This window comes from Danio rerio, chromosome 10 (assembly GCF_049306965.1).
Source record: "Danio rerio strain Tuebingen ecotype United States chromosome 10, GRCz12tu, whole genome shotgun sequence".
Classification (NCBI taxonomy): domain Eukaryota; kingdom Metazoa; phylum Chordata; class Actinopteri; order Cypriniformes; family Danionidae; genus Danio; species Danio rerio.
Genome location: NC_133185.1, coordinates 24,932,705 through 24,956,500, shown reverse-complemented (window position 1 = coordinate 24,956,500; position 23,796 = coordinate 24,932,705). Strand labels below are relative to the sequence as shown.

At 35.0% G+C, this 23,796-nt stretch overlaps 1 protein-coding gene across 3 annotated transcripts in view; it reads right to left on the bottom strand.

The window, feature by feature from the left end:
- The window catches only part of xpo7 (exportin 7), a 49,226-nt gene extending 25,831 nt beyond the window's left edge, over window positions 1-23,395 (bottom strand). Inside the window, exons 1-25 of one of the 3 annotated variants that reach the window (XM_073913741.1) lie at window positions 23,343-23,395; window positions 18,475-18,621; window positions 18,222-18,315; window positions 17,977-18,143; window positions 16,939-17,004; window positions 16,664-16,768; window positions 16,394-16,559; window positions 13,265-13,338; window positions 13,021-13,140; window positions 11,771-11,917; window positions 10,635-10,807; window positions 9,872-10,065; window positions 9,688-9,793; window positions 8,556-8,691; window positions 6,196-6,269; window positions 6,032-6,112; window positions 5,843-5,906; window positions 5,420-5,528; window positions 4,769-4,875; window positions 4,554-4,642; window positions 3,837-3,944; window positions 3,661-3,743; window positions 2,009-2,223; window positions 1,771-1,909; window positions 62-222 (exon numbers count right to left, since the gene is read on the bottom strand). In XM_073913741.1, the coding sequence (XP_073769842.1) occupies window positions 62-222; window positions 1,771-1,909; window positions 2,009-2,223; window positions 3,661-3,743; window positions 3,837-3,944; window positions 4,554-4,642; window positions 4,769-4,875; window positions 5,420-5,528; window positions 5,843-5,906; window positions 6,032-6,112; window positions 6,196-6,269; window positions 8,556-8,691; window positions 9,688-9,793; window positions 9,872-10,065; window positions 10,635-10,807; window positions 11,771-11,917; window positions 13,021-13,140; window positions 13,265-13,338; window positions 16,394-16,559; window positions 16,664-16,768; window positions 16,939-17,004; window positions 17,977-18,143; window positions 18,222-18,315; window positions 18,475-18,621; window positions 23,343-23,360 (2,943 nt within the window). In that variant the 5' untranslated portion in view covers window positions 23,361-23,395. 3 annotated transcript variants of the gene reach the window in all.
- Between the last annotated feature and the right edge of the window lie 401 nt (window positions 23,396-23,796).

The window sequence follows — 23,796 nt, the reverse complement described above, 5'->3', positions numbered from 1 at the left end:
AAATGAGCCATTTTAAATTTCAGCTCCTCATGATATCTTTTAAAGCCTGAAAGCAGCTGACCTGTTGGATCATCTCAGGGTGTTGCTGCATTATGTGAAGGAAACGGTCACTCTCCTGGGCCATGGGCGCTACTCTTTTCTTCGTGCTGCGTGAAAGCTGCTTGAATAGATAAGTAACTATGTGGTCCAGGCTTGAGCAGCAACCAGTGCATACCATTGTGTCTGTGAGGGGACAAAAAAAAAAAGAAGTTTAGAGAGATTAATACATGTAAAGAAGTTATAATCAACTAGTGCTAGATTACTCATGGCCAATTGTAATGGTCATTTTTACAGTAAATTGGCAAATTATCCATTACAATTTATTTAGTATATATTTTTAAGCTAGAAATAATACTGAACAATCAGTATTAAATTAAAATTAGAGTAAACCACTGCACTGCAATTAGTGGTTGAGCATAATGGTTTTTTTTTTTTTTTTTTGGAAGGCTAATGCTGATATCTTGAAAAGCACGCTAGTCGATGGCCAATATATCTTCATTTTAATTCATATTTAATTATTAAATGAAGTAAAACTAAAATTACTTGAAAATGCATTCATTTAAATATGTAACATACTTAGAAGACAAAGCATTTGTCACAAATACATTTTTGTATAAATAAAATCACTAGAAAGAACCTAATGAAGTATTCTGGGAAATTTGTGCATTGAGAGTTGCTTTATGTTTAACATAAGAAAGAAATGTATCAACATTTAGAACCTCCCAAGTGTGAATAATTGACAAGGAAATGTTCATTTTTGAATAACTTTCTCTTTAAGATTAAAATGAAGAGACGGACGCTTACACTAAATAAAGCCTACATAAAGTACAGGCGTTTACTCTAAACTTTAAATAAAGAAATTTACAAATTATACATATATCCATACCATGTTTTTTTATTCTGAATTTGTGGAAAAATAAACTTTTCACCTAAACATGACCCATAAATAAAACTGCATGAGCACAAATATCTCATCTAAATAATAATAAAAAACATCACATAGTATGAAAAGAGCAAAGGTCAATATTTGGTTTATGTTGTTAAGTTAATGCTGGATATCTTGTGTTATTCTATGGTTGCTGACATTCTTGTAGCCTCAGTTACTTATAAACTGTTATAAACACAAAATATATTGAAATAGTTTTTATAGTACAATGTATTCAAGGCTAAACAAAGATTGACTAAAATAAAACAAACTAAATAAGTAATAATAACAACAATAATCTACATTTTTGTCCAATCATATCCAAACTTTTGGACATTTTCTCAATCCCGGTTCTGCGCATTCCACCATAATCTCAGTTTGAAAGGAGAATGTTTCATTCAAATGGCAGTTCATATTAAATAAATATGGCAGTGTTTATTTACAGTATATTGTGTAAATCCATGAATGACTGTTTTAAGGTGAAATAAGGGTTTTTCGTGGTAGAGAGCAACGAAGGAGGAGGCACTAGGGAACAATGCACACTGCATAGGGACATGTCAGAGAGAAGACAGTTCATGCATGGACCTCTTCTAACAAGCTGGTGATCTCAATAAGTTGTGTTAAATAAAAGAGATATGCAAAATATGCAGAACATGAGGGTGCAAGTACTAGGATTGAAAAGCGCTGCTTCAATTTGACAGGACAGTATATTACCTATAAAACAGGAAAATATGTAGAGCAGAGAGAGGGATCCATGACTGGCAAAAGACATCGAGCTGGGAATCTTAATTTGAAGAGGTTCTTACCAAGTGCTGTGAGGCCTTCTGATATGGAGGACAGGATGTACATGACCACATGAGGCTCCAGGCTAGCAATGAAGTTCATGTGATCTTGAGTTAGCACCTCCAGAAGAGAGTAGTACGACTGACTTAGCTTTGGATAGTCCTGCAGGAAGAGCAAAGCAACCAAAAAACAAAAAACAAAATTCAAGCAATGTGAATGATGAAGGACACACTCCAGATACTGTTAGGTGATGTTTTTTACCAGAAGGTCACTATGAGGGATGGACAGGAGTAGCTTAATGAAGGTCTGCAAGGCATTGTCCAAGGCATCGTCGCCATACAGACGGAAGACGCCAAAGTTCACGTAGTTGCCGCTTAATACGGCTTTCAGCATGGAGAAGCAAATGGAGATTCCCTTCAGTTTTAGTGCATACACCTGATCTTTTGGCACCTCACCCAGTGTCAGGATACGATTCCCTTGAAGACAGAACAAGAAATGATTTTAATGATTCTTCAAATATGACAACATCAGGTGTCCAGGATTTAATCATTTTACATCACACCAGTGACATTTAAGATCATTTCAGTCCCATTTATGATTGTACAAAGTAATATATAAAGCAATTATAAACCTCCATAATGCAATATTCAAAAAAACATCCATTAAACTGAATAGTGTTTATGTACAGTTTAAGGCCACATTATAAGCCCTTGTATAAAATTAAGGAACAGATTTGTTTTTCTCAACATTTTAATAATTTAAAACAACTAGGGTCAGACGGAAACTGCAGACATTTTTTGCCATTTCTTTTTGTAAACATCTGCGGATTTATGCTGAATGATTTTGGGAGTATCATACCTTAAACCTTGATATATGAAATAGAAAGTAATACATTTTTAACTTGAATTTAATGTTTACAATGCAAATCCAATTAGAACCACTTAATGTGGTAAAGTCTCCAAATAATATATCTACTAAAAGATAGAAAATATTACTTTACAAACTATATCGTAAAAAATCCTACGAATATTTTCATATTAGTCAAAAATATTACTGATATTAATAAAAAAAAACTGAATATGCATTTGCTTGCGGTGTGAAACAGGCGTAACGTCCTTGCCGCAGCACCAAATTTAGGCACCGAAATTCATACGCTGATTTAATACCGGTACGTACTGGTTACCTAGGTACCGGTGCTATAATGGCACCGGGTTTCGGTACCCAACCCTAGTTACTACACGTTTTATATGAAGATTCTATTATATATTAACACTCGAATCACAACTAACAAAAAACAAAAATGAAGGATTACATAAAGTTAGAACATCTCGTGCTTCATTTTCATAGCAGACTTTAAACACTGGAAGTCTTTGATATACTCTTTAAAAGGTGTAAATGCTGGATTGACATTCATTACATGATCACTAATCAAATGTGCCATTATTTGTAACTTAAGAAGGTTTCTAAAACTAAATCTGTCAGTGTTCTTTTCATTGTCTCATTGCCAGACCTGTAGCTCCCTGTCATGGGAACTGAGTGATTGACAGCTGATATTAACCAATCCATTCATTTTCTGTTCTAGCACAGCGGGCCAATAAGAAGAGCTTTAAGGCAGTGCAAGCATTGCGGGCTCTGTTTACTACAGCAAGTTGACATGTCAACTATTTTAAACCATTCCTGAGCGCTGCGTTTGGTGTTTTTAGGTGCAAAGATGCTTAATGCGTGAATGCCTCCTAATTCCACACATGTGGTGAACATTTTGCTATGAAAACTGGTCGCATGACATTAATTTTATGCACTTGCACAAATGCTCCCAATTATGTTTTGAGGTCACTTAGATAAAATTTCGGCGCACATGCAACTAAAATGGTCGCAATTTCGAGCCCTGCATTGGGTAATTAACAAGGATGTACCGTAAGTTGTAATCATCTTGCTGGTCTCCCTGAACAGCAGGATTCCATTCGGCGACGACACATCGAACTGTAATCTCTGTGACCTTCATGAAAAACACATTCAGTGAGTCAGAGATCACACATAACATTTAAAACACAGCTCTCAACGACATTTGTGACATGTAACATTAGCGTACCTGTTGTGGACGAGCTCAGCCATGAGTTTGAGGACCGGTGTGGTGCAGGCGGGCACGTGGTACCACAGCTCTATTGCCCTCTGCAAGATGGGCATGTAAGAAGGGTATCTAAAAATCTGTTAAGAAGCACAACTGAACTGAATTTATTTCCCCATATTGCTTCTAATTAGCAATATATTAAGCAAAGATTTTAAATAATGTACTTTTTATTAATTTAGTACATTTACATTTTTAAAAATTAATTTAAAAGAATTATTTAACAGTTAAAGTGCGCAAATATAGCTATCCATCTATCTGTTTATCTGTATATATATATATATATATATATATATATATATATATATATATATATATATATATATATATATATATATATATATATACACAAATTAAATAGCAATAACAATAAAATTATATGAATCTACCTCTGTACTCTACAGAAATATACATATACAAAAATATATTTCTAACAGAGAAGTTAATTTTTATAATTACACTGCATTTTTGTATGAATTTAAAAACAAACATTTAGAAAATTCAAAATAGATGAGAAATTTGTATCATTTCCTTTGTTTACAACTGATTTTGATTAAGTTCAACAAATACATAAAAATGTATTAATATAACAATTAAATATACGGACTAATAGACGCAAACAACATCTAAAAAATAAATGTTAAGTATTACAAATATAGAAAATATAATATAAAAGGATACATCCAATCAAAGAGCATCATAAAGCTGGTCTTGGCATTAAAGGCAAAGGCAATTCCCCTCAGATCCCGCACCAGTCCAACTAACGTTCTCTGAAAAGAAAAAAAAAAAGCGTGTTCATCTCAAACATGTCAGATCATCGAAAATCAAAACAAATCAGTATTTTTGCATGTGCTGCGTGTCACACTGATGAGGCTGAGTATGAAAGAATCTCTCACTTTTGCTTCCTGTTCATTAAAGGTGTTAGTGCTGAACATCTGAGCGACGGCCTCAAACGCAGCAGTAAGAGGAAGCATAAACTGTTCAAACTGGTCCTCATCCTCACCTGCCAGAGACACACAACAATCACTTAACAGCTCCTGTTATAATCATACCTAGTCCTCAGCATAAATGAATACTCCTCCTTTTAAAATTCTGAACATTATACATTTAATTTGTGTGAATATAGACAATATTTTTTCGTGCATTATAACAAAATTAAACACTTATATCCATTAAAATAAGAGTCTGGTCACCTAACCCCTAACTTAAGGAATACAAATATAATACAATTAAATTCAAATTAGTCATTGAAAAAAAAGTGTCAGCTAAAGTTTAATATTTTTAATGTTTCTCGATTTAGATTAATTTATTTTTTTTTAAATATTTAGTAATTTGGGAATACAAATCTTTGGTTTTCCTTCAGGTTTTGGCTTAGGTACTGATTAATCTAATCTATATGCACAATAATGCTATTTATTGTAAAGCAACCTTTAGAAAATTAATATTTAAATGAGAAAATGGTGAGGGGTGTGAATGCTGATATATGCTGTATATGCTTTATTTTATATTTTGGATGACTAAAACACACTGTAATACAGCGCTCTTACCCAAATCCACCATAAGAAGTCTCCCCAGGGCCGTGTAGAAAGTGGTCCGACACCTCATGTCACTGAGGTTGGCCTGATTGTTCACACCGAGGAAAGAAAAGTGCTCACTCTGTCACACACAAACAAAAAAGACAATGTTTATTTTTGCAGTAAAAATCAGTTTACTACATGCATAATTAAAAATGTGCATTTATTAAAATGCAAGTATTTTAGAAAACAAAAAAAAGGTGTAATTTTTTATCATTAGAATAGCTGACAACCACAGTATTGCTTTTGTCAATTGGTAATGGCTTCAAAATACCTTTGAAAAAAAGAAACTAAAAGATTTGGAACCCACTAAGAGAAAATATTTTCAATTTTTTGGTTAAACACCCCTTTCTTTTGCTTTAGGGAAAAATAAATTAGCATTTTTAAGTCACTTACTGTGTGGTTGTTTAGCATGAACTGGACAGCGCTGAGTTTGACTAGTTTCCTAACACTGCTGTATGTGAGAAATAGAGTTAAGGAAACACAAGAACACATTCACTCAGTCAAAAACAAAATGGCTGATCATTCTATATATTAACATTATGTTGTCTAAAATGTGCACAAGCAACGTGTGTGTAAGGATATCCAATGGAGAGGTCATTGAGGAGCTGTAGTGTCTTAGACGTGATTGGTTCACACTGTCCCCAGTACTTCAAGTTGGTGATTCTGCATTGAAACAAAACTTTCCGTTAAAAGCATTCTTCCATATCGACAAAGTAATGTTTAATCAGTAGTTGACATCTACTCACATTTTACCAATGAAAACACTGAGTACCATGGTCTCATCATTCAGGCCAAGAACCTCTGATAATCTCCGATACAACTAAGGATCAAACAAAAATAGTATTAATGGGTGATTTTCATTGTAGCTTTTAACTACAGGGCTCAACATTGGGAATAAGCTATCATGTTTTGCTACTTTATTTTGAAAGTGTCACTAAATTTTGCAGGGGGTTGTGTTGGTGTTATTATCTATTTGCTGAACTGATGTCAAACTGGATCCCAACTAATGTTCCTGGCTAATCTAATAGAAAAAAAACTTGTAATGATAATTTTAATTAATAATTTTAAGTAATGATAGTTAAAATGTCCAACACTGTCAAATCAGGTGTTGATGGCACCATCTGGCACCAGTGCTCTCTATGTTAGTCTGGAGTACAGTACTACATCATGCATTTTAAATCAATTGATTTATTAGCCAATCAGCATCTGAAATCCATCAATTATTTTACAATTGTGGTAGTTAAAAATTTTAAAATATAAAATATGTTTTAAAATTAAAATTATTTAGGACTCAATAATGATAATGCAGAATTTGCTGAGTGCATTGTTGTGCTGGTACTAATGCTGGTTTAGGCCTGTTTAAATGAATTTAGCACTAAAACTGCCAGTAGGGGGCTGCGAGTCTTAATGAGTGATTCATGGAGTTATTCATTCAAACAATTCTTACACAATAGTGATTCATGATGAAACAACATTATTGCATTTATGAAAGAATTTCCCTGACTCAAATTATTTGCCCAAACTTAAATTCATTTAAGAATTAAGCAACACACAAATGTTCTGCTCTGGGAATGTTTTGGAGCTATACAAAAATACAAATAAATACAACAGAAATATGACAATTGTGTCTAAAGTAAAACTCTTGCATTACATTCATCGTGTTGAACATTTATAAAAATATCAATACCAGATTTGTAAATCAAGCTCACGTTTTCATATTTGGAAAAAAAAGAACATGCTTGTGTGTTATTTTTTAATTATATGTTGATACACATCCATCCATTTATCCATCTTCATCATACAGTGAATGATATTAGACTTTAAACACTTTGCTGCTTACTTCTTTCAAAGTGAGTGACAATTTCATCTCACATAGTATTACAACAGCAGGTCACACTTTACAATAAGGTTCATTAGTAAATGTTAATTAATGCATTTACTAACATGAACAAACATTGAACAATACATTTACTACAATATTTTTTTTAATGTTAGGTAACGTTAGTTATGGAAATACAGTTGTTCATTGTTAGTTCATGTTAACTCATGGTGAATTAACTAATGTTAACAAACATGGACTTGGATGTAAATAATGCATTAGTAAATGTTCAATTATGTTTAATAAGTGCTGTACAAGTGTTGTTCATGATTAGTTCATGTTAGTAAATGCATTAACTAATGAACCCTATTGTAAAGTGTTACCCAATAGCAATTACATTATTATAAAAGATGACAAATATCAAACAAAACAACAGCTGGCTGGGAAATGAAGCAACTTTGACATTTTACAAGGGGTTTCTCACAAATCCATAAACTATATATTTGGTGGAAAATGGGGATAAAGCAGCTAAAATTATTTATTAAAAAAAATTGTCAAATACAATTATTTTACTAATGCAAATGATGCACATTTTGAAAAATAAATTATTGAATTTGTCATTGCAATCATGGTCCAGTCCCAAATGGCACCCTTCTCTTGAGTCTACACCTTGCTGCAATGGCTGTTGGGTAATTGTACACTGTGAATTCTGCATCTCTAAGGTGCAATTTAAGTGTGCCATTTGAGACACTGTACCCAAATTTTCAGTGAAACTAATACAACCAATTCAAACACCTTGTCGTACACCTTTTTTTGCATTTAGGAAACTTAGGAGACTTTTAAGGGAAAAAAGGCTAAAGCAGAACTAAACATGTTTAGCAGATTAGCAATTCTCTCTAGGTGCACTTATCTTATGTTCACAGTTTGCAATCTGAGCAACAGGAGAGAAAACTTGAGCTTTCCGCTGGGTTGAGAAAGGACACTTTCATCTCCAACATAAAAAACTATTTGTTTTCAAACCTACATGACCATTTAGAAAGCCAGATTAAAAGAGTAAAACCACAACTACAGCATGCAAAAAGAGCTGAATCAACTGTCTCTCTTCAAAGCCCAGACACAACATCATCAAAAATATTCAACAACCCAGAGAGTTCATAGAAAAACAGTTAGGAGAAACCTGTAATTTGGTGGGTTTTTGTAGATCTGCCATCTAAATAAACCACAACCAGAAAGAAGTCCATGCCCATAAAACAAATAAACTAAAACTTCAATACAAACTGCAATTACCTTCGATGATTTTTGCACCTGGTCACCGATGTAGATTTTGCGAAACTGTTCAAAGAAACTTAGCATGGCTAACTCAAGCTTCTCATTTCCGGCTTGGGCCAGTCGTGAATCTGTGAGGTTCATTAACTGCAAAACTCTAAAAATGAGGAAAAATTCAATATTTAAAGCAATGCAATACAATACTAAACAAAACTTTATTTCCAGACTAGCATCTGAATTTTTTCTTGCATAACAGCAAGATTAATACTCCTTACAAAGAGACAAAAAACATTTTACACAGACTTTATTCAGCTCCAAGACAGCCTGATGTACAAATGACTTATTTTAATGAAACTTTATTAAAACTTGGTACTCTGACGGTTGACTAATGGTATAAATTCATGGTTCAACACAACTAGGGCATAAAATTATGTTCCTTGGTAGCCTTGTGATGTTCTTCTAATCTTAAATTAAAATCTTACAATGCACTTCATGTTTTTCAGTTAAATTGTCAGATTGCGTATATTTTACAAATTGTAGCTTCTAGTTCATGTGGACTTTAAGCAATAAAGTACAAGAAAATATGATTTCAAATGATTATACTGTCAAAAACAAAAATACCACCACATAAAACAAGTGCAAACGATAATTGCATCAGTATTATAAAATACTATGGGTTAAATGGATCGCAGTAGATTCATGATCTTTACAAAATATGATCCACAGATCAGCATGCACATGGACTGATTGTGGATGTTTTTAATTTGTGAATTAACTGCGAAGTTAAAAAAAGAAAAAAAAAGTCACAGAGTAAAATAAATTGTACTTGTCTGCTTTGTTTGTTGGTTTTGTAGATTTGTCATGCTGGTTTGAAACATGCTTAATTTGATTCATGATTCAAAAACTCATGATGTGATTCTAACCCCAAACCAAACATAGATTCTATTTTTAAAACTTGAAAAAGAAGACAAATAAAACATTTAACCACGTTTTATCTTTGACTTTTGTACTGGTGTTATTTGATTAAAAAGCCAGTATATTCTGTTGCATTTATCACGTTGTATGAGCCCAATAAATAATTTGTATATATAAAAGTGGAGAATACGTTTATGCCAAGCATACATCCTGGTCTGAACTTTTTAAAGTTCCTCACCGACACACAAGCTCTCCATCCATGGCATCCTGCTCATCCGTGCTGGCGAACGATACTCTTCCACCAATGACTGCACCAATGATGTACACTAGCCATGTCAAACGTCCTGAAAAACACACACACACATCACATAAATGTTGTGTCACAATTGTGAATCAAGAAAGACAAGATGTGTTGAGCTTACCTTCCTGAACTGCGATGTCCATTGTGCTGGAGTTAGTGGACTGCAGCAGCTCCTGGTATGACTGAGCCGACTGATCGAAGAGCTGGACCAGCAGCGCACAGGTCTTCTCGTACTCACACCGGCCAATAGTAGACAGCTGGTCCAGCTGCTGTTGCACCAGTCCAGCATCGTCCAAGGGATCTTCAAGACCGTCCCTACATCAATGGAAATTGCATTTAGGAATACTAGGAAAATCAATTTATTAAAATGATTCCAATGGTGGATCTCTTTCTTCCTCATCAGTGTGCACATTTACTAAGAGCAATATAAAAAAGGTGTGGGAGCTTATTATGATTACACTTAAACCACTAAAGTGACATGGAATAATAGTTTGGTTCCTTTTCTGGAATTGAAATATCTTAGAAACACCATCTTTGGAGAATGAGAGAGCTCTCAGATTACATCTAAAATTTCTTCATTTTTTCCAAGAATAAACAAAGGTCTCAGGGGTTAAAACAACATGACGGTTAATATTTAATAACAAAATTTATATTTTTGGGTGAATCAACCTTTTAACTTACACCTGCATATGCTAAATGTGTCTGTCACATTCACTCCTAAACTATGCATATAAATAAGCCTATGAATTCTGACCATTAATAATGTGTAGATAGAAATAATTATTGACAATTAATTAATAAATAATCAATCAAAATCATTCACATCCGTACAATCACATTTATCACATTCATGCTTAAATGTCTTTAAATATGGCTCGCTTTACCTCAGAATAATGTGCACGGACTCCAGGCGGGATGTGATGTAGGCCTTGGTCACCTCAGGGGTGTAGGTTTCCAACATGTGGGGCTCTGTGGCTTTTACATAAGGGACAGATGCTGCCAATCGCTGCCACAGGCTCAGCAGATAGTGCACGCTGTTGGGGGCAAACTCCCAGTGCTGGTGGACATCAGAGTTATTATTAGTCTTCGAAAAGCTGATCTTCACGTATTATTTTCATTTTATCAATTGATGGTGGAAAAATGAACTGCCTTAAAGTTAAGCACACCAAGGCCCAATCCCAATTCTATTTTTGTACCCCATCTCTTTCCCTTGGCCCTTGAAACAGAGTGTGAAGGGAAAAGGCTTCAAAATTTACCCCTAAGAAATGAGACACCACTGCAAGAGCTGCACACGTCATCCTATGTGATTTCTTGCTTCTTAAGAGAGCAGACAATAACGACTGCTGTAGTTATTCCAGTTGTGATATTTTTTGGTATTTATCTTCAGGAAATCCCTGAAGGCGTATATTATGTCATCATAATGATCTAATGTGGCAATAAGATCGTAACTGTACTGTGCATTTACACAGTGGCCATACTCATCGTGTAATACATAAAAACCAACATTAACATTATAGCAGACACTGTAAAAAGGTCATTCCCAGCCACTAGTCTTTTCTGACAGGGTATTTGAGTGTCATTGAGTGTCAGAATGTTGTGGGACTGCTATACAAGAGTTATAATTATGGATTATAGATGGCGAAATTTAGCAATTTTTATTTTACATTTAAAAAAAAAAAATCATGAAGAGAAAACACAAACATGGTTGTGAATGTATTAAAACATACGTTCGTATGTTGTAAAAATTCATAATTATAACAAAAAAATACTAATTTCTGGATCTCCTTACTTCTGGGTGCAGCTATGCTGCCGTTATGGCTGGTGTACACTGGGAAATTTTCTTAAGCCTTGGGTTTGAGTGTGGTCCTCAAAAATCTCCATTTGAAGAGGTATATACCCCTTCCCCTTAGCCCTACGCCATCAAGCTAAAGAGAATTGGGACACCCCTATCCCTTCACGTAAGGGGAAAGGAAAAGGGCTAAGTGGTAGAATTGGGACTGCGCCCAAGTGTTTTGCTTACCTGAAGACTAGTTACGGTGAAGTTAGCGATCAGTCTTATGACCTCAGGGTAGTTCTCTACTTTAACTAGTTCTCCCAGCTGATAGTTACTCTTAAGACGAGCCAGCAGTCGACAGAACTCATGGTAGTTGTTCGGGTCTGACAAACTCTGCAGTCAAATGTGAAAAAAAAAAAACAATCATGAATATTGCCATTTTGGCAAATTAACAAAATACTGATAAATAAGAAATAACCTATGAATAAAAGTGCATTACACCATTTATCCCATTCATAATATAATGAAAAGAGAAAAAGCCAATGTTGGCCTGAGGGAGGTTGCATTCACAAAGTGCATTAAAATAATGTAATCGCACCTCCCTGTAGATAATTCTGCTTATACCAAGATCACTTGCCAGGAATGTTAACGTATAGCTATTATTATAAGCTGCACCACAAGATTTGACCTGAATGATAATTGTGTCTGTTTTGACTCATTAGATCTAGTATTCTGTCCACTTTAGAACAGACAAAGTTATAAAAGTAATACAAAGTAGTCATCTGTATTCATTAGCAGGTCCAAGAGAGAAGCGTATGTGAAATACCTGCATCTGTGTGGCGTCTCTCTGCTAAAAGTAAAGCAGTGAGCTTAATTACTTCAAAAATAGCAACGTTACACCCAAGATGCTGAGAAATAAGTCGAAACTAAAACTGTTAGTGGATTGCAGCAAGTTTCATTGCCGAAAAACAACAACAGACAATGAGGTATTTAAAATAAAACTTACTCAGTAAAAACTTCAAGTTTGTTAAACTGGTACAGAAAGACAGTCCTAATTGTGACAATGCAAATCAGTCTCAAAACGGTCAATTCTTTAAGAAAGTGAAAGTAAAACTTTCATGGCATTTAATGCTGCATTAATGCCTTATCTCTGAAATTTGCTTCTACATATGAGACATAAATCTCCTAGATATAAAATGCATTAGCTATTGTACATCGTATTGTATTGTAGCTTGTACATCAAAGCAACAGTTATGATAATATCATAGACGATACATTTTGCACAGCCCTACTCTACATGTCTGTGCTTCAATGGAAGAATTGCATTAATACATAATATTAATAGTTTTAAATGCAGACCTACCAGCCAATCACAATATAGGTTTTAGAGAGATCATGCTATAAAAAGCATTTTTTTTAAATAAACACTATATTGACAACTACATAATAATAATAACAACTAGCATTTCATGCAAATATAAAGATGAATGGCGTACTTGAGGGTTTTCCAATATCCTTTTCACACCATCTACTAAATGTGAGAGGAATTTTGCTCTCTCTGCGTTGTTGAAGAGAGACCTCCGGACAGATGCTATTTGGACTAGACATGACAAAACCTGAAAGGTGAACCAGACAGACAGTTATTAACAGCCAACACTACTGGGAAGAGTCCAACAGTATCTATAAGGCGAAGGCTTGTTTATCTTCACACGCATGTCATGCTGTTTATCTGACACTCACCAAGGGAGACAGTGAGGGAGGGATGGAATGATACAAATCAAAAAACAGCTGCAAGGTTGAGGAATCCAAAAAGGCTGCAGATGAGAGAAAAAAATCCAAAATTAGACATGAATTCAGCGTAAATGCCTAATTCTATATTAAACACTGTCAGTAAAAAAAGGAGCCAACAAACTGTTGTATTTTTAAATAGTAAAAAAAGATGTAATAAGCAAGCAAATGTTCATGAAGATTTGATTAATTATCACATTTGACACCACTTAAATTTATTTTTCCTCTTTAAAAAAAAAACGACCCTTCTGAAATCCCTCTAATATGCTGACCTGTTGCACAAAACACATTTCTTATTTATAAAAAAACAGCTGATTATTTTTGATAAAACTAATTAAATACATTTTAATGATTCCTGGAAGTTGTTATTTATTTATTTGACATGGACATCACGATTACACTGGACAACCAAATGCATGTTTAAATGTTTTAGCAGACTTGCTAATTCTCAACACCTGTCACTAAATAGAACACTTGACATTAAATAAAAATCAAATAAACACATATACACAACATCATAACTCTTTACATAAAAATGCTTTAAGGCAAAGGTGGCATGATTGAATAAACTAATAGCAGACTAATTGTGCAAACACTGCCATTTTGTTTTTAACCACTTTTTAAAGAACACTACAAAAAACATTTATAGTGCGTTCTAATTTTATGCTAACAGGTAAAGCATTCTAAAATTTGGTTCCCTAAACAGAGAAAAAAAAGATTGACCAAAAAAGGTCTTACACTTTAGTACAAGACAGTCACCATTAGCAGTTGCTCGTGTGACTCTGTAAGAGGCTTGATGCCTACTGATTAAATCAGAAAACAGCATTGGAACGTGATTATTTAAATATTTAAAAATCTATTTAAAATAAATAAATTTAATAAAACTATCAAAACTAAAAAGTTAACAAAACCTCACAATGAAGCCATCACATACATATACGCATACATGTATATACACACATACACACGCACGCAAGCAAACAGAATTATTAACCCCTCTTTGATTTATTTGAAATATTTCCCAAAAGATGTTTAAGAGCAAGAAATTTTTCACAGTATGTCTAATATTATTTCTGATAAGTCTTATTTGTTTTATTTTGCCTAGAATAAAAGCAGTTTTTAATTTTTAAAAAACTATTTAAAGGTCAAAATTATTAGCCCTTTTAAGCTATATATTTTTCCAATAGTCTACAGAACAAGTCATCGCTAAACAATAACTAGCCTAATTACCCTATCCTACCTAATTAACCTAGTTAAGCCTTTAAATGTCACTTTAAGCTGTATAGAAGTGTCTTGAAAAATATCTAGTCAATTTTTTTTACTTTCATCATGGCAAAGATAAAATAAATCAGTTAATAGAAATTTGTTATAAACACTATTATGTTTACAAATGTGTTGAAAAAAATCTTCTCTCCGTTAAACAGAAATTGAAAAAAAAAATTAAACGGGGGCTAATAACGCAGTTGCGCAGGAACGCCCGTCAAGCGTAAGTGATTTACATGTTAAGTCAATACAAACGCGCGAATAGACATTCCTGCGGCGCGATATGCGCGAATTAAGCGTTTGATGCACATTTCGCACGAATTGCTTGCGTTTGAAAGTCTGAACTTCAGCGGATATTCGCACCGTGTTAACCAATCAGAAGCTTACTCTTGTGGGGGCGTGATTGTGATGTACACCTGTTGTAGGTGTCCCGGGGGAAATCCTCCAGCCGACACAGACAAAAAGTTCATCAAACTGGGCTGGGCTCAGTCAGAAGCACAGCTGAAAGCCTCCATCATCCAGGTTAAATTTCTGGAGGAGTTTATGAGCTCAGAGCTGGATGCACCTAGGATCTAGTGGACTCATACACGACCCGAAACCTATCGACGCTGTTTTTCAGCCTTCATAAAGCACATAAACAGTAATTTTCACAACAAAATCCATGTTACCCATTTAGCTATGATGCTAGAGTCACCGGGCAGACAGAAGCCCTGCCCATCAAGCGAATCCGCATCTGTTCTGAAGTGAATTTGATGCGCGAATGAAGCGGATTTGACGCACGAATGAAGCGAGTAAACTCAAATGTTCACGCGGCTATTTACGCGCGAATAGTGAACGCAGCATCATGGTCCTCTCTTTCATCAGCAAACCGATCACTTTCTTTTTCACTTTCGGGTTGAGTGCGGCGTGATTGCCATTTGCCTAGAGCGCCAGTTCAGCTTGCTCCGGCCTTGCGTGTTTTTAACGTGCAAAGAAATTTGGATAAGACCAAGGACGTGCTTTTAAAAGGAAAGTTTTAGTATAAAACAATTAATGTCGCATCACCAGACTATTTTGTGTTTCCTCCAGAATTTCATGCCATTTCGGATGTTTCTCTTTTAATCTTGAGACTTTATCTGCAGTTCAGCAGTTCACTTTCAGCATATTTTCTTTCAGGATGTTTTAATGAAATTTGAGCCCACATGGCGAACGGAAAGAAAAACCTCCGCATTGCGGGACTCATGTGATCCTTTAAGATAATCAAAAATTACTGCTTACATGGTAGACTCTTAATCAATATTATCTTAATCATAAAAGCAGAGTATTGGTGTCCATGTAAATGTACTGTGTCAGAATCCTTGCTTGTAAAATACAGCCATACTTTAAAACGCTTAGTTTTAAGCAAATTTGATAAACGCGATCATGCGTGTTGATGAATCTGAAGGGATCCCTCCCTCGCTCACCGGGTCCACTGCGCGCGTTGTCTGTCTGTCTGTTTGTCTGTCTGTGTTTGTGTGTGTGTAAAGTCCACTTAGAATCCAACATGAAAATAATTTTTGTTTGTTATTGGCATCGATTGTTTTGAAATTCAAATGGCACTTAAATGCCTGTGTTTTTATTTCTGTAATAAATACAGCATTTTGTGATTAATCATGATTAATTACAAAAAAAAATGTGATTAATTGATTAACAGCATATATATATGTATAAAACATTTCTAAAACACTAACCTAAATGTTTAATTTAAACATCTCTTGAATACAGCCTGTTAAAATGTACTGGAACACAGCTGCGCCATTCATACATTCATTAATTGTTCACCAAAGAACATCAGCGTACCTGATCTCCAGCTGGTGGGGATCTGGACGGTGCACAGATCATCTGAGGACTCATCGGTGGATGTTCCGATGAAATCAAAGTTGAGGCAATTGTGGGCCAATTTGAGTAACTGCATGAGCAGCCCATGCTGGCTCTCATCGTTCAGGTTCAAGTTCTTCCCAGACGCCTGCAAGCAGAGTGAACAATCCATTAAATATTTAACATACTGTTCAGCGGTTGCGAATGATAATATACAGTTGATATATATGAATTGTTTAACATTAGCCTCACCTGTTTGAGGAGGTTGCAGGACAGGGTGAAGATGTCAAACAAAGAGGAATCTCGAAATGATGACGCAATCTTCCTGTGTTTTGTAAGCGGATGTGTCGAGTCTGCCTGAAGGACCAAAATGTTGAAGAAACCAGTCATTAACTTTTAAAGTAACTTTCAGATATTGATACTGAACATCCAGGAAAATAATAATTTATAAATAATTATTATTAATAAATATCAAGAATTGCATAAAGACTAAGTACAGATATAATGCTGCGAGTGGAGAAACTTACTTGGTTAATCTCATTGGTTAACTGGGACAGAATTGTGACTCCTATGATGCAGTGTTCAACACTATCCTAAAACAAAACACCATGTTAAAAATACAAACTTAATTTTATGATTTAAAGAGATAGTTTAACAAAGCAAATGAAAAATTACTCACCATTTACTCACACTCAAGCGGTTTTAAACCTTTATGAGTTTCTTCATTCTGCTAAAGATATTCTGAAGAAGACTGAAAACCTATAGCCATTGAATTCCATAGTAGAAACAACAAATACTATGGAGGTCAATGGCTAAAAGTTTTCAATGTTCTTCACAATATGTTCTTTAGAGTTCAACAGAAAAAAAGAAAATCAAACTGGGCAATGAAGTGTGAGTAAATGGTGACAGAATTGTCATTTTTGGGTGCACTATACCTTTAATACACCATAAGCAACAATGCTTATATTCACAACAAAAGTAGTTCAATTTTATTATGCAAACAAGATGATTTCAATAAACATTTACAAAAGTTTACTAGGGATGCACTGATAAGATATTATGGCCGATACCAGTTTTAACAATTTTAATTGCATACAGTACTATAAACAGGGTTCATATTCATACACATTTTTCCACTAAACTTACTGGTAAATACACTAAGATTTAAGGTAAATATTCATGACCTAATGTTTCATGTAATTTCTACGATTGCATTGTAAGTAAAAAAAAATGCACATTTAAATTTGTTACAGCATATTATAAAATATGCTATATGTAGTTTACTTTAATGTTCATTTTTTATATCCATGTAGTTTATTTGGATAATGCTTACCCAAATCAGTTAAATTAGTGTGAGTGCATGTGATTAATTGTGATTCAACTGCAATTCATTTAAGTGACAAATAAAACATGACAAATTGTTTTAGTCTGGATGACAAACACTTCACATCTAACAAGAATGAACACTCGAAAAGAAACCAAATTGCATTTGAATTGTCATCCATTGTATAATTCTGAAATGAAGAATATTATCTTCACCAAAAGACTTTCATAATCAATCATACCTGCAGAAATCTTGTCACATCAACTATGACATTCCTGAAGACGTAATCTTCCTTTTGGCAGTCGAACCAGCCGAGTTTGGTGATTCTGGCATAGAGCTGGATCAGGGCTTGTGTCACGAAGGCAGCAAGCTTTGGCCGGGTTGCCAGATAATTGAGAACATAATTTCCTGAGGAATCAATTCAACAATTTTAAAAATTGGGTTTTAATTCTAAAGTTGAATTTGTGGCAGATTCTATAAACTTACGAATGTCAATGCGCTGCTCCAGAGGAAGGGGGTTACTTGTTCGTGACACCAACTTGGAGAGACACGTCGCAGCCAACAACTGTGAGTACGAGGACTGGAAAAACAAACAAACAAACAAAAACACAGTTCGCAATTCAGAAAAGACTTACTCAACTCAAAATAATGAGGGAAGAATGGAGTTTTTGAAAAAATAGTTGAGGTTAGATCATTTGAGAGATTGTGTTCTACAGTTTTCAGAAAGTTAAAGTCTTACACTTCCTCTTTCCAGCAACAACTGGCATTTACTCAGGCAGTCAGGACTGTTGGTGAACTCCACCAGTGCTTTCTCGGCCTGAAGACGTGTGGTGGTGTCTGTGGTCTCATACAGCTGCTTGCACAGGATCTCTAGCTGGGCTAGGCTCTGAAAGAACAAAAACAATAAAAAGTCATTGCTATTTAAATGTCTTTGTTGCCATCACATTATTTTTTATATTAGAAATACAAATATGTTTTGACTTCATTAAAACAACATTCAAAAGATGTATTTTGGTAGATAATTTCTTAACCATCTGTAATCAAATTTCACATTTTGGTTTACTTTTGACCCAAAATTATCATTATTCATATAAATATGATTGATATATTTTTATTTTTTAAAACCATATGCACTTCTCATAAATGAGGGAATGGGTCAAAAAAAAAAAAAACTTACCATGTTAGTACTGCATTTACAACTTGTGATTAAGTTGAAATTTGAGAACACTTATGAAACTGTAACAGTACACTACCTCAACAAACCTGGACATAACAGCTACGTCAAAGCTAAGGTTGTACCCTAAGCCAAATAATATTACTTCAGCAAAGCTTCTGTATCTTCTTGTACAATCACAACATTAAACATCACGTTTATGACAAACCAGACACTTATGTTCCATTAGGCAAATTAATGTGCAGCGCTCACATCCACAATTTATTGTACTAGGTCACTGAGGGAGTATCTGGTTCATGCATGCATGAAAGACTATATGGTGATTGGCAAAAAAGTCAGTGATACACTAATACATAGAGGCGCAATGAAAGAGCTCACTCGTGTTATGCAGCAACAAGCCTCTAAACAGTTCTTTGTTCCCTTGTGGAGCATAACTATACAAAATCAGCCTCAGCAGAAAAACAGCAGCCGCAACAAATGCACAGCCTCAATGAAAAACTCCACGTTTATTATGCAAAACAAATTCTGAACTTATGAACTCAGTTGCCTATACTAGTGTTATCTGGAAATGGTGCCCGAGAGTTACACCCTGTTAAAGAAAAGTTTAATACTTGAACGTAATAAAAAATTTGTACATTTTGATCTGATAAACGAATCAAGAGACCCTAAAAGAACAGGGAGGACCCCTAAAAGAACAGAAAAAATGCATTTGGATCCCAATAGATAACATGTAAGCTGTATTTGCAGAAAACTGCACAGAACAGATAAGACAACCCTGAAACCCAAATGAAAACATCATTAATGGGTTATCCTAAATAAAAAGTTGATAACCACCTACAATTAACCTATAACACATTAATTAAAAATAGCATGCTTTGCTTAATGATAAGAACATACATAAATAAAGTTATTTCACAATTTACAATTAAACTTTGCAATCTTTTGGAACTACTAAACAAGACGGGAACTGAATGATAAAACCAAGAAATATTGCTGAGTCACCTCATTGGCCTCACAACATATTAGATAATTACATAAACACATATTTTGAAACATTAGTTGATAATCATAACATATATACACAAGTATGTTGGGATGCCAGGATGTGATCAGCAACACTCAAGGACCCTTTAAGATGCACTGCTGCTCCGATGGTAATTAATAATCTATTGCTGCAAATGGAATGGCTCCTTTACCACCTACAGAGTAACAGGACGCGTGACAACACTGGAAAGCTCATGTTTACTGGTGCCTGTGCAAATGAGAGTCAGGTTATCAACAGCTTCATCCACGACTTCATTAAATTTCATGGGAATAAGCAACACTGTGTTTAACCTCAAGACCTCTTTAACTTTTGACCTCAAATATGGCCCATCTTGTCGTTTGTCATGAACTGGTTGGTCACGAGATAACGGATGACAAGCAGCGTCTGTGTTTGAACACTAGAAAGCTAGAGCGTTTAATGTACCAGTGACACATTAAAACGATGTCTAGAAACCACTTTTTATGACAGTGACAATTAAATAGTAGAAGAAAAAATAATGATTTTAATTATTAGCAGACTTTTACACACAAGTCATTTACACTTAAGACTCATTTTGAGAATCACTAAAGGAATATTTCTCACCAACCGAATAAAAAAAAGATACATAGAACTACCCCAAGTCTACTCAAAACATATATGACCTTTTTCAAATTAAAAGTGACTTGCGTACATTAAGATCTTTAGCTGAAACGGTGGTCTCCTGGTGATATACTGAGGTTTTGCGAGTGAAACTGAACATCATTTACTACATTATTAACATTTAATCTACAGTCTGGAGTGGAGTGTGAGCTTCCTCTCACAATGATGTATGTGTGCATATTCACACAAGAGCAGAGATGCTGTTTGTTTACATCAGAGTGTGAGGACGCATGATAGACCCTTTATACATTTCTGGGTTTCTCAGTAGCGGAAGTCGTCATGGTTGGGAAAACTTGGGAGCAAAGTTAATGGAAGAGGACAACAATTTTTTTTTTTTTACAATCTTATTTGCTTAAATAATATAAGAAAACTCCGCGATGATGTTATAAAAACTTTCAGAAAAAAGGAAAAAATAGTGCAAGACTGATGAAGGCAGCCAGAGTAATGTCAATAATGTGAATAATGTCAAATTACTCACAGCCCCATAGACTCTGCATACGAACACCTCGCACAAGCTGTAATTTGCTTTTTGTAATTTAAAGCAGGTGACGCAGTAGGTAGTGCTGTCACTTCACAGCAAGAAGGTCGCTGGTTCGAACCTCGGCTCGGCTCAGTTAGCGTTTCTGTGTGGAGTTTGCATGTTCTCCCTGCGTTCGCATGGGTTTCCTCCGGGTGCTCCGGTGTCCCCCACAGTCCAAAGACATGCGGTACAGGTGAATTGGGTAGGCTAAATTGTCTGTAGTATATGAGTGTGTGTATGAATAAGTGTGTGGATGTTTCCCAGAGATGGGTTGCGGCTGGAAGGGCATCCACTGCGTAAAAAACGTGCTGGATAAGTTGGCGGTTCATTCCGCTGTGGCGACCCAAGATTAATAAAGGGACTAAGACGACAAGAAAATAAATGAATGAATTTAATGCAAAGATGATATAACGCATACGTAAACACACATAAATGTTCATGCGTTTTTTTGTTGTTGTTTTTAAATCTAAATATTAAAAAGTTTCAAGGATTTTAGATGCTGATGACCGTTAAACACGACATAACAGGCTTGTGAAGAGTCCATCGAGGTAAAATTGATTTTATATTCACACATTAGCTCAGTGACAACTTGTGACATGCTCCCTATATTGTTTACCATGAATATTTGGTCAGAAATCGCATGCAAGCATGACTTCAAAACAACATTACAACTATTTATTTGACTGTGACATATGTTGTACTTCGATGGTCATTGATTGCTTATATCACTATTTAGAACTTGCAAAGAATACCTTTCTTAAATGATCATTATAGAGAAAGTCTTACTGTCTGAATGTAAAACCAATTTTACCTTAATGGACGCCTGTTACATTGCTCATCAAAATGATACTTAAATCCTATCCTTTACACTGACAACTATAATTGAGGGAGAAAAAAAACATGTTTGTATGATTAAGTTTAGATGTACAATATTTATTGGGAAGACTGTACATGCTTAGACTTATTTGCTGAAGCTGTGGATTTAAAATAACGTAAATAATGTTCAGTTTCTAGCACAGGTATTGGAGTCACCGGTATTTATTTTATTGGGCCTGTATGTTTTAGTTTTTGGCTCTCAGTGTTAACCATTAACAACTCACAAAAGGTCACTGTTTCTCATTAGAAAACTGCTATTTTCGAGTATCCTGTCCCTTAAATATTCTTTTTTTTCAGAGTACACTTTCCCTTAAACATTTTCATTATCAGAAAAGTAAATTAAATTTAAAACTGTATCCCTTAAACATTTTCATTATCAGAAAAGTAAATTAAATTTAAAACTATGATGAATATTGTTTCATTGCAAATGAATTTTGATTAACAAGCAAAACAATATGGATAATTTAGTGGAAAAGCTCTCAAAAAGTTTATTTCAGGTTCGCTAACTAAAGTGCATCCAGTTAACGTTATGTCAGTTATTCAGCGGAGTCAATTCAACTACCCTCAACCTCTACAAATTAATAAATGTGTTACAAATAATACATCTATTTTAATGATTTTCATAAGAATTACCGACATACATCTAGCGGGGAATAGTAACAAATATTTCGTTCTTATAATTTTCAATAGAAACTCATTTCTGCTCGGGCTTTTGGTTTGACGAGACGGCGCGCGGGAGAATCTCATGAGTTAGCATGAGAGCTACAGGCTAACAGCGCGAGAGCTCAGCAAACCGGACACATTTGCGCTCAGCAATAACAGAATGACAGATAACCACAGTACAATGCGCTTTTAGGCTTAACAGCAGTCTTTTCACTCGGAAAAAAGACTCGCTTATTTCGAGTCACTATCGCATTGTGGATATAAGGCCAGTGTGTAGTTATTGCACAGCAAGGGTTTGGATGAAGATGATGCCTTGTTTACAATGTAAAACATGACTGTCGCTATAGAGTTACGTGCAGGGGGGGAAATAAACAATCTCTCTGTATCTGCCAATTCCTGCTGCTTAAACCGATAGTCTTCGCATCTTGCTTCAAAACAACTTTCACTTATGCGACAGAGTTGTGTGTTAGCTTGGACCACAGAGTTAAAATCAACATGATGACAGGCCACAAGTCAACACTTGATAATCGCATCCAATAAAGCATGCTAGTCAAGCTCTCTCGTTTGGCGAAGCATGCATTTAAAACAAACACGCACGCATCGCCGAAATAAGTCTCGACATTTACCATTAGACTGCAGTGAATCAAAATTCATTAATTTCATAATAGCAAAACAAAATAATTTACTTACCTGCACATGATCCGCCATTTTGCTCCATTCATGCTCCTCTCACTCCCCCTGACAATGAGCATGCGCGCATCTGCACACAATCACTGGAACATTTACGCAATTGACGTACGCACTGATCAAGCCAGATGTTCGCTCGAGGCTTCGTGAATACCGTTACGATGGACGTCCACCGCCGAAATAACGCCGAAAAGAGCCTTTGTTTACATGCTTCTTAAAGTGAAACTGCGAATTCAAATATTAGCTGTCACGTGGATTTATAATTTCAAGCGTGATTAAACTTTGCAAGTTGAGAATCAAGGCTATTAACTGATGAAAATGTTTTGTGAGTGTTCACGCGGTGAATGTTTGCACCTGTTGTAAAAGTAAAAAAACGTGCTGACTAATTTTACACAAAACAATGTGCATCACTTGTTTGATGTCAAAAAAATGTGTACAGTGACCCTGAATGTAAAAA